Here is a 12,223-nt window from a genome sequence, read left to right on the forward strand (position 1 = left end):
CGGTTTTTCATCTAATGTATGCACGCTTTTCATAAAAAAAAAAGTGTTTTTCTAAAATTTAAAAAAGTATCCAATTTAAGTTGTTATAGAAAAAATCTAAAATATCCAACTTAAATATTTTTCAAATAAAATTTAATAACATATCAAAATTAAGTTGTAACCACCTAATTTGAAAAATATTCCATTTGAAGCTGGTGTATATTTAAAAAAAAAATATCAACTTAAAAAATATCTTAAGAATCTTCAATAACCAATTCCTAGAATTCCTCAACTTAATTTTAAAATTCAAAAGATATTCAAATTTAAGTTAATAAATAAAATTAGTTAGAAATAACTAATTTACAACTTAAATAGGAATATTTAATGAAGTAATTAAAATAAGCTTCAGAAAGAATCTAGTTAAGTGTATTTTTCTTAAATTAATTTCAAAATATACGAATGAAAAATAATTCCATTTATTTTGAAATTAATTATGTTGCTAATCAATTTTATTAGGTTAAACTAATTTAATTAACCTAGTACAGTTTTCCAAATCAGGCAAATGGGCCTTCGCAGTTGGGGTTGTTTATGTGAGGGAGAGCTGGGTTCAGTATGTCGTACCCACTTCTATTGGCCCCTAACTCTCACATAAGGCCCAAAAGAGAGGAATTTAACCTTAAAATGAACAACTGTTATTAATTGAATAGCCCCAAAAACTAAATGGGCCTAAATAAAATCTATCATGGTGTGACATTTTATTTAGCAACCTAGTTCATCTAATTAAAAATTAAATGAACAACCTATATGCATCTAAACATAAAGTAAACATATAGGCTCACACAGGCACAAGATTTGGATGGATCCTATCATGTTACTAGGTCATACACTGATGAAAGAAGAATGTAAAATTTACATGTTACAAATTATTTACTTGACCTATTGACAATTAAACCATGGGTTAAAATCAGATCATTGGATCTGTCAACAAGTTAGCCATGACAATTTAGATCAAGCAATAATAGGTTTTATAAAACTTACACACAAGCTAAAAACACATTCTCTTGCAACAAGTTGAATTGGATAGTTGGATGTAGAATTTATTTAATTTTAAATTAATTAATTTATTAAATAAAATTTCGAAAATAAATAAATAATAAAAAATATATTTTCGGTTTTTAAAATAAATTTAAATAAATAAAAAAAAATTAAAATTAAACCTACAATTTTAAAAAATTAGGTTTCAACTAACCTAAATATCATTTCAAAAAATGCTAACCATCTTTTAAATTTCATGTTATTTTATAAATTAAATATTCAATAAAATAAAATGATAATTAAATATCCTTTTCTGATTTTATAATTTAATTTAAATAAAAAAATAACAAAATTTAAAAATTAGCCAAATATCTTATTTCTATTCAAAATATCATGATTATAGTAATCTTATTTTAAATTTAAATAAGGTCAAATAATTTAAAAATAGAATAATTTAAAAAATATTAATATCTGACCTTAAATTTAAAAATAAGATAAAATAATTAAATTTAAAAATAAGATAAAAAATTAAGCAAAAAGATAGATTTTTACCTATTTTCAAGTTCAAATTACACTAATTTCTTAAATTAATTTTAAAAAATCCAATTAATTTATTTCTAATAATTAGATTTGACATATGAAAAGTAAAAATCAAAATACAAAACTACACAAAAAATCGGAAGTTGATTCCATGAAATAGCATGAAAAATCGAAGAAAACGAAAAAAAAAAAATGTAAGTAGTACGGACAGTATGCAATGCATACTATCCACACGCACACGAGGGGCATGTTGACCGAGAAGACACGGCGCACGCAAAAAAATGTAAGAAGTTGATTCCCCGCGCGCGCATCCCAATCGTCTTCAGACAGCCCGCCTACAGACCGAGAAAACTCGAACAAAACGTGTCTGAAGCCGCACGCGTCCGAGGAAAACTAGTGTTCCGCGCGCGTCCGGTTGTGTGATGCACCCCTGATATTTTTCGATTTTCAAAAATTCATAACTAATTCAAATAAAATCGAAATTAAGTTCTGTAAAAAAGTGAATGGCTTAATTTTTTCCAAACTATCCAACAAAAATAATTCTAGAAAAGAAAATTCAATTATTTTTCATAAAATTTCACAAGTATCAATTAAGCATCATATAACACAGATTAACATGAAACCATCCAAATCAACACATATCATCGTTTTAATTCATATTTCATGAAAGTAAATCATTACCATGGCTCTGAGACCAGTTGTTGAAAATATTTTACCAGGATCTAGATTTACGAACAAGTATGTTTCATTAACATCCTAATATGAATTCTAAAACAATGAAATAAACACATAAGAGTTTAGGAAACCTTACATTGGGTGCAGCGGAATATAATGACTCCTTCCGTTCAGATCTCTAGCCCTTGATTCCTTTCTGTAGCAGAACATCACCAAGATCTGAACCTGGATCTCTTTTTCTCATTCTTTAATGTTGATTCTCCTTCTTATTGATTGGATTCTTCACAATCTTCCACACTATGATTGAGATACCACTTGATGTGTGTGGGCACTCACTCATTCACTCAAGGCTGAATAATTGAAGAAGAAAAGGAGAGGGAAAGTGGCGGCTAGGGTATAGGAAAGAAAACTTAGAATTTTCTCTGAAGGAATGAGATGCATCATCTTTTTCCTGAAGCCATCACTACCTATTTATAGGTAACCACCTAGGTTTAGGTTAGAATTATTTGGCATTAAAATAATAAAAAAATAAATGGTAAATTCTTAGTGTGGGCAGCCATAGGATGTTATTGGGCCCACTTTGCAATTTTGCCATTTTGTCATTTTTCCATCCATTTTTCTCAAAAACGCTAATTTTCTAATTTAACCACTTAAATGCCAATTCCAATTATTTAATAACTAAAAATTAATTATTAAATAATATTATCATTTAATATATTTATTAATTAGACATATAAAGTCTCTTAATTAACAAATAAAATTTAGAATCTCTTTTCTTCACAATTTTGCCCTTGCTTAGTGAAAATTCATAAACTAGACATAGTCTAATTTTAGAAATATAATTGACTAATTAAAATCAATTAACTGAGTCTTACAAGCAGTATGATCTCAACTAGTATGGGGACCATGGGCCTATATAACCGAGCTTCCAATAAGCAGATCAAGAATTTACCAAGTAAATCCACTGACTTATTAATTCCTTGTTGCATCCACGCATAGAACTTGGAATTGCACTCTCAGTCATATAGAACGCTCTATATGTTTCACAATATAGATACGCTATAAATTATCCAATGTTATAATCCTAATTTGATCAATGATCCTCTCATAGATGACCTACATTGTATAGGGACTAAATTACCGTTACACCCTTCAATGTATTTTATCCTTAAAACACTTAGCTCTGTATAAATGATATTTCAGCAAAGTGAAATCAGTACTCAATCATTTATCTCTGTTTAGCCAAGCTCGAAGGAGATCATCGTTTCACTTCTCAATACCTATAGAAGTTATAGATTCCATATCTATGTTTAGCGCTCCCACTCAATTATACTATCATGTTCCCAAAATGTACGTATCACCGTGACCCAAAAGTAGGCTTAACTAACAAATCAAAGAACATGTATAATACTCTTGAGATTGAACCTAACCATATCAGGATTAAGATTATTTGATCTAGGATCAACTAGGTGATATTGAATTGAATAGATATTACAGTAAATTTAACATATCTAATCAAAGTTCAATATCGGTCCCTTCCGATGTATACTCCATATATCGGATACTGGTAAACTTTGCCAATGCCCTGGAAAGGACATAACACTTATCCAAGGTGTAAGAATACATATCGCTGATTATCATGCCAGTCTAAATCCAGTGAACTGACAAATCAGGAAATTAAACTTTCGAACATATAATCAAGATTATATTCCACTGTGCTGACAACACTATAATCATTAACAAATACATATGTTCTGGACTTAATAGAATTTATACATTAAATATAATCATGAAATAAATCATGTGAACCATGCAACATAAAATGTTATTTCTGATCTTTATTAATAAGTAAAACTGATAATATTGAAATGAGTTTTATTTAAGGCACAAAACCCAACACTACCACCACTGCAACTCTTGCTCTTTCTGTTGCTGCCTCTTCATCCCAATGGAATCCATTCCAGAATTCTCTCAACTCATCTCTCACAGTCAAATTGGATCGAACAAATTTTTTTGCGTGGAATCGCAAGTTATTCCCACAGTCATTGGCCATGGCCTTGACGATATTCTCACTGGTGTTGCTCCACCTGCGAAATTGGTTACTGGGGTTGATAACCAAGAATTCTTTACATGGAGGGTGTATGTGTGAATTTAAGCCATGGGGGCAAAATGGTCATTTGACCATATTTAATTTACATTGAATTAAAAGTGATTTTGAGGAAAAAAGAATAAACTTTCTGGATTTTTTCTCCCTCTCACCCGAACTCTCTCTCTCCCTTTAACCCATTTGATTTCAAAGCTTGAATTGTTGAAGAGAACTTGGTTTTGGTTGTGATTGAAGCTTTTGGAGTTGTGGGTCTTGAGCTTGGAGTTTAGGTAACTTCTTGCTGTGTTTTTGGTAGAATTTAATGGTGATATCTTGTTGAATTTACTGTGGTAAAAGCATGATTTGAATTGTATTTTGCTCTTATGATTGCATGATCGTAAGTGTTGTTGTGATCTTGATGAATTGAGTGTGTTAATCTTTGGATTTGAGTTCTTGAGCATGGATTTTGATCTTAGGGTGTTTTCTAGTATTGAATCATGTGATAATATGATATTTTGTTGGCTGGAAAATTGTTTAAATGGTTGAAGATGAAGCTCTTATTCTTGAGCTTGGGATTTGCTTAGTTTGAGCATGATATTGTTGTGTTTCTCAATCTGAAATTTTGGTATTTTATGAGGATTTGGATGCATGAAGTAGGTTATTTAAGCATCTTTTAATTGCTAGCAATCCTATATGTTAACTTGTGAAATTGGTTGAGAATTTGAGTGAAAAGATTGAGTTTTGGGCTAAAAATTCGAAGGCTTGCTGCTGGTTTTCTGTGTTCTGCACCCAGATGTCGCAGCATGCTCTGGAGCATGCCGCGGCCTGCTCCTTTGAGTGGACCTGGGAATTGGTCCCAGGTGCCGCGGCATGGTCTGAGCATGCCGCGGCCCGCCCTCGTGATTTTTGGGCAGTTTGTGTTGAAACTTTGAAAATGCATAACTTTTGATTCCGAACTCCGATTTGGGAGTTCTTTATATCGTTGGAAAGCTTGTTTTGAGCTCTGTATGATTATCTGAATTGTAAATGCCATGCTTGAATTTTATTGAGTTAAAAGTCAGGGGTTAACCCTAAGTGTGAAATATCCCGGATTAGTGTGACTAAGATTACCAGCACCTGATCAGGAGCACCCGGGGATTCGGAATCTCTTTCTATTACTGGACAACAGGTAAGACAGTGATTAGCACGTAGAGTATGCGCAGTGGCGTTTATATTGTGAATGATATGCATGAAAGTTTAGTAACCGGGATTAGGGTTATTACCCTAACATGAGTGGTTTAATAGCCTAGGGTTATTACCCTAGTGATATATGTTGTATAAATACTATGCCATGTTGGATAAATGTATATATTGAGATTATGAATTATGCGCTTAAGGCATAATTAAGCTAGACTCGGTAAGCTGGTACCTTGAGTTAATTTTAATGCGGTCTAGGGTTATTACCCTAGAATATTATGAGTCCAATGAAAGCATGAGTTAGGGTTAACGCTCTTAGTAAATGTTATCTGAGTATATAGAAGTGTATTGTATGAGTGGTTACTTAGTATGTAAGTTAGGGTTATTACCCTAAGATTATATATGTTGTAGTAAATGTTGAATACACACATGTATGTTAAAAGTTATGTGTATGAGACATAACTGGGTTAGGCCTGGTATATATCACCAGGATAAACCATTGAAAGAACGTAATGTATGGATTACGTATATATAAGAATAGGGTTATGCAAGCAAGGCATAACCAGGTTAGGTTCGGTAATCAAAATCGAGGTAAACCCTACTAAGGCCTTATTGTATATAGACGTGTGAGAGCAACACGTAGGTCTACGCCACGTAGACATAAATAGGCATGTGAGCGTAACATGCAGGTTTACAGTAGATAGACCAATGGTGCAGTGGGCACCATTAGTTATGTGTTATACATATTGAGATTAAGGGTTATGCGTTCAAGGCATAATCAAGTTGGACTCGGTAATCAGAACCGAGATGAACTATTCTAGGGCCTTATTGTAATTAGACGTGTGAGAGCAACACGTAGGTCTACGCCACGTAGATATAAATAGATGTGCGAGCGCAACACATAGGTCTACGCCACGTAGACATAAATAGGCATGTGAGTGTGACATGCAGGTCTGTGACACATAGACATATATGAATGGCATCATTATTTAAATAGTATGATGAGCATATTATTATTATTATGTTATATACTGTCTTGCTGGGCTTGGCTCACGGGTGCTCTACTGTGCAGGAAAGGGTAAGGCATTAGCTGATCAACCATGAGTTTCAGGAGCAGGGCGAGGAATGTACATGTTCAAGCCATAGCAGACCAAGCGGGTTAAGGGTCTATCAGTGATGAACTTTTGAATTCTATTTTGCCGTTTAGGTCGGCTAGAAAGAAATGACTTGTAATAACAATTGTAAATATTTTTGGGATCCCAACGGTTTAAAAGTTTATAAGTATTACAAGTTTTATTTTCATTCTGTTTAATTTAAAAGTTTAAACTTTGCGCTATTTTGATTAGTAATCCCAAATTAGGGGATTAGGATTCCATAAGCATTTTGGGTAGCGTGCCTAATTATTTAGGGCGTTACATTCTCACTCATGAAAGCTGCCTTGAACGCCATTACAACATTGGGGATCTTTCTACAAAAATGGCTGCTAATCTCTCTATCTCCAATCCACGATCTTACAACAATGGTGCTCCAAGATTGACTGGTTTTTTTGGGCGTGGTTCGAACAATTCAAACAACTACAGACCACCAAATCGACCATATGGCAGACCTGGTTCCAACAATTCTAAGCTTTTGTGACGGAGCTAGGGGACAGAGCTAGGGAACAAAGGTGCCATGGCCCCTGAATATTTTTAAAATTTTTTAAAATTATATGTAAAAACTAATTAAGAAAATAAAAAAAAATAATTTTATATAATCTTACATGTATTGGCACTCCCACTAATTTCGGTCTGGCTTTGCCATTATTTATGAGGTGACATCCTATAAATGGTTAGCAATTTTTTATAATTATTATTGAACTAAAATAAGTGAAATTTGATATTAAATTGTACCAATAGTTATATAACACATCATAATAGTGTTATACAGTGTCAGGCTTCTCCTCTTTAGAGATCATTTTCTATTAAAAAAAATGACAAAATAGATAATTTATATTACAAAAAATTTGAGACAACTAATCACTCAAGTTTAAATTTCCATTTCAATTTTCCTAAGGAATAATTTTAAGGGACGATTTAAGTTGGAATCCCCAAACTTCCTCCAAATTTTAATTAGACATTAAATTAAAAGATAAATATATATATAAAAAAGGAATCTTTGGTACCTACCGATAATTTCTTTTCTCGACGGTGTATTAAATTCGACATTAAATTGGTAACATATTCTATTTATTAAGTTATTATAATTGATATCTTTCCATATAAACACAACCTAAATACTGTATAGGGAAAGAAATTAATTCCTAAAATGTTTTAAACACACTTGACATTTGACATTAATAAAATGAGATGCTTGAAAAAGTGGCAATATTTAGAAAAGAATCAAATACAGGAATTTAGGTGGGTCTATAAATTATAATCCACATGATAAACAACACGTAGCTTATTTAAATAAAAATCATAATAAATACAAAACATGAAATGCTTGTGTCACGCAGCCAGATCAATCAAGAGAGAAAAACTAGCCAAAAACACGTAAAGGGGGAAAAGAGAGAGTTTCGTCACGCCAAGCATTAGACAAAGCCATAGGCTTAGAAATTTTAATATTAGAGCCATGTGCTTTTTTTTTTTTTGACAATTTTTAGAGCCATGTGCTTAAATGTATAAAATCCCCCACTACTGTTTTTTTTTTTTTTAACTTTTATGTTTAAAAAAAATCATCAAAATTTACCTTTTTTATTTCTTTTTTTTTCCTTTTAATTTTACTGCAACGTTTTACAGCACATCACACCTCACAAGTCACAACAGCTTCTCTATTATTTTCTTTAAATTACTTATATATAATATTTTTATTTATTTTTAAATTTAGGGTAATTAAAGATTAGTTTGATTTAAATTTTTAATTTTTTCAAATCAACTCACTATTACATTTTTTTAAAAAATTAAAAATCATATCAGACCAATTAAATGATGAAACCAAAATAATTCACTCAAAAATAAATTAGTTTGATTCAAAATCATAATTTGTATTTCGTAATTATTTTAATGTATATATTATTTTTTAGTATTTTTTTTTTACTTTTAATAAATTTATAATACATAATAAATAATTATAAAAAAATTATTATCATAACAAATTAATATCAATATTCTACCTAAAATTATTCTCAAATATTAATATTTTATCCAAAAAAATATATATTAAGTATATGTAAAATAATTATAAGAATTGGTGTGGTTTGAATTGTTATCGAGATTTCTAAAACCGTGATCAAACTAGAAGATTCAAAACGGTCCAAAAAGACCAAATCATTCAAACCAGATTTATTTGGTTCAATCTCAAATGAGTTTGGTCTAAATTGGTTAGGGTTCGGAATCACAGATTGCAAATTATATGAATATCTCTAATTTTTACATTAATTAAACTAATAAAAAAATATAAAAAAAATAATTAAATAAAGAGAAAAAGAGAAGGAAATGACTAAAAAAACAAATTAAGAAACTTTAAAGCTTTTATGCATTTAGAGCAAAAAATTTGATTTCTAAAATAGAAAACCATTTGCAGGAGCTGATAGAATGCATTTTATCAGTGAGTCTTTATCCATAAAACAAAAAAAAAAAAAAAGAAAAAAAAAGAGTAAATAGGTGTCACATTTCCATCCCAAAGAAGAAAAAAGAAGAGTACATGTGTCCCTAATCAAGAAGTTTGTGCACTTGTACGGTACACCTACCAAGTTACCAACCATATTTGTTCGTGTAAAATCAAAATACAGCTTAAAGACAACAAATGACTTGGCAATCCCTAACCAAAAATCACTCCCAACTTAACTTAATGGTATTAGTAATATTAAAACAATTGAACCAATTATGCTACAACCCATGTCTAATTTTAACAATAATAATATGAAACTAAAGGGTGATTCGGAGAACATTCGTGAGAAGCTTCCCTATGCTGGGTTAGGGTACACCTAACTAAACATCCAATCTCACCCACTCATATAAAAATATATATATATATATATATAAATATTTACTTAAGCATATACTAATCCCCTTTTCAAAAAGAAAATATGCTAATCGTAGTGTTTGTTTGCAATGCACCACTAATTGGGAACCATACAAATAAAATAAATGGAATATCTCACAACAGATATTGTCCAATAGTATCTTTATTATACGCCACTCGAATACTATTTGTGATATTTATTCTAAGCCATTTGAAGGTGATTATATATAATTGTATATATATGTTAATATTTGCATATTGGATAATTATTGCTTCTAGTATGCTAACAACTAGCAACATTGAACTTGGCCAACAGTTACCATGGTCGGCAGTAACCAATAACTCACCAACAATAATACATCAAGTGGTTTCTATCTGTTAGATTTTTTCCTTTGGCATATATCGATTTGGATTTTTGGGAAATAGAAAGTTGATTCAATCACTTTCCTCAAAATTCGAAAAAACCCAACCCCTATATCTTATTGTAGTTATGGTAATGGTTAAATTTTTATAATTGTGAATTGAAAGGTAAAGAATATCAAATATAACTCAGGAAAATATTGCATTTATTCGTGGATAATATTATTGGGAAAGAATATGAAAATAATAAACTAATAGAAACAACAATAATGTACAAGCTGTAAAAACATATTCTGTGCCTATCCACTGTTAACTCCAATCCATGCCGACAATTCGAGCCAGCTACGCACCGCCACCCACCACAACCACAACCACCGCCGTCACCGTCACGCCTCACGTTACATGACCATTCCGGCTCGTACTCACCAATTTTCAAATATTTCAAATTAGTCCCTGTAAAATAAGAATATTGCGAATTTGTCCCAACTATTTCATCTTCTGCCCTCTCTATATCCGAATATTCTAAACTTGTTCCTTCTTCTCCTTGGCACGCAGAACAATTCGCACGTGCTGTTTCTTCCTCACTGGTCGAAGAAGAGGAGGACCTCACGACTGTCCAACCATCTGATTCCCAAATTGCCCCTGAGCTCGAAGCCAATTTACTAATTCGCTCTTTCGCCGAGAGAGATTTTTCCTCGAACTCGAAATCTTCTTCCTCTTCACTGTCGAACTCCGAGTTGACCCAGTCGAGAACGCAACGAGGAGATGAGTTCGGGACCGAGTCGGGAGCTGCCGCCGCCATAAATGGATGCTCCAGAAGCTGACTGCAGCTCCACCGCTGCGTCGGGTCTCTCCGAAGACATTTCTGGATAAAATCTCGACCCGTTTCCGACAATCTATCCGGAAAAGCGGGCAACTCGTCGGAGAATCCGATTCGACTCAGCGTGTCGACACCGTGATCCTCCCACGCAGGCTTCCCGGTGACCATCTCGATGATCGTGCATCCCAAGGACCATACGTCACTCTCCGGCCCCTGAGATTCCCCACGAACTACCTCCGGCGCCATCCATAGCGGGCTTCCCCGGGGCGAAATTGGAGCTCCGGAATCAAACATGGAGTGGCCTTTACCCGACCCGAAATCCGCGAGCTTAACAAGACCCGGAGCGTGACCGACTAAGACGTTTTTGCCCTTGACGTCGCAGTGGACAATGCCTCTGGAGTGTACATGCTTCAATGCTGAAACCAAGCACCAAATTCGAGATCGTAAGGTCAATTCATCCACGTCATCATGATCCTCTGTTACAGTGCCACCTGGCAAGTACTCTAAGTGGATGTTCCTAAACGACGTCGTCTTTTCGTACGACTCGTCGTCGCCGAGGTACTGAACCACATAAGGAGAAGAAGAAGAATATGAAAGTGATCGGAGGATCCGAATTTCGTTCTCCAAAGCCTCAAGCTGACTAGGAATACAAGCCATCCGATCAACGGACTTGACGGCGAAAACACGACCGTCCGATTTGTCGACTCCTAAGCTTACGTTGCCGAACGAACCTTTGCCTATACACTTTCCTCTGACCCAAGAAACCGTATCATTGTTAGAGTGAAGCTTTGTGACTCTTCCCATTTTTCTCTACTAAGTATCTTTTGTTTTGGTGGTGTTGCCCTTCTCTTGTAATCTAGTCCTGCCTCTTTTGCTGGGTCCAACTTCGGTATTTATACTAACTAGAAATTTCATTTTTTAGAAAATAAGTCATTTACTTTTTATTCCTGGGTCTGACCTGGAATTTCAAAATGGATAAGCTAATTATTAAAAAAAAAAAAAAAGAAAAAAAGGTTCGGTGACGTTACGGGGGAGCTCTGTTTTTTTAATTCACAAAAACACTTGGTTTGTGTTGACGTGAACGGGATAGTGGAGCAAAGATACTGGGTTTTATCCTTATCCATCATCCTCTGTTTTTTGAGATTTCATCTCAACCGTTGATATTTTGGACACGTCGAATTTTATTTATTCGATTAAATAAAACGATTTGTCTTTGTCAAAGTAATGTACTGGTTCTGGTTATACGAATTTTGACATGTGGTGACTAGAGTAATAATCGGGTGATTCGTCGAATAGGGAATTTAATTTCATTATTTATTTTAATAATTATTATTGTTATTTTATTTTTGTGGTTGAGAAAAAAAAAACAAAAAATATGATACTTTGTGAGGGATCGTGGGAGCAAACTTGTTATGTTCAATACAAGATCCTAACCTTAGGATTAGCTGACTTATAAAAACAATCATGTGTCTTTATGGTACGGAACACTATGATCTCTATCCTCAAATTAATTAACAATAATTAAGTTCATTGTATTTGATTTTATGGCA

General features: G+C 33.0%; 1 protein-coding gene across 1 annotated transcript; it reads right to left on the minus strand.

The window, feature by feature from the left end:
- Positions 1 to 9,981: 9,981 nt before the first annotated feature.
- Positions 9,982 to 11,747, minus strand: LOC115721231 (mitogen-activated protein kinase kinase kinase 17). The gene has a single exon (XM_030650490.2). It carries the CDS (start codon positions 11,475 to 11,477, stop codon positions 10,032 to 10,034), a length of 1,446 nt encoding a protein of 481 aa, XP_030506350.1. The 5' UTR covers positions 11,478 to 11,747; the 3' UTR covers positions 9,982 to 10,031.
- Between the last annotated feature and the right edge of the window lie 476 nt (positions 11,748 to 12,223).

Source organism: Cannabis sativa, chromosome 2, assembly GCF_029168945.1.
Source record: "Cannabis sativa cultivar Pink pepper isolate KNU-18-1 chromosome 2, ASM2916894v1, whole genome shotgun sequence".
NCBI lineage: Eukaryota > Viridiplantae > Streptophyta > Magnoliopsida > Rosales > Cannabaceae > Cannabis > Cannabis sativa.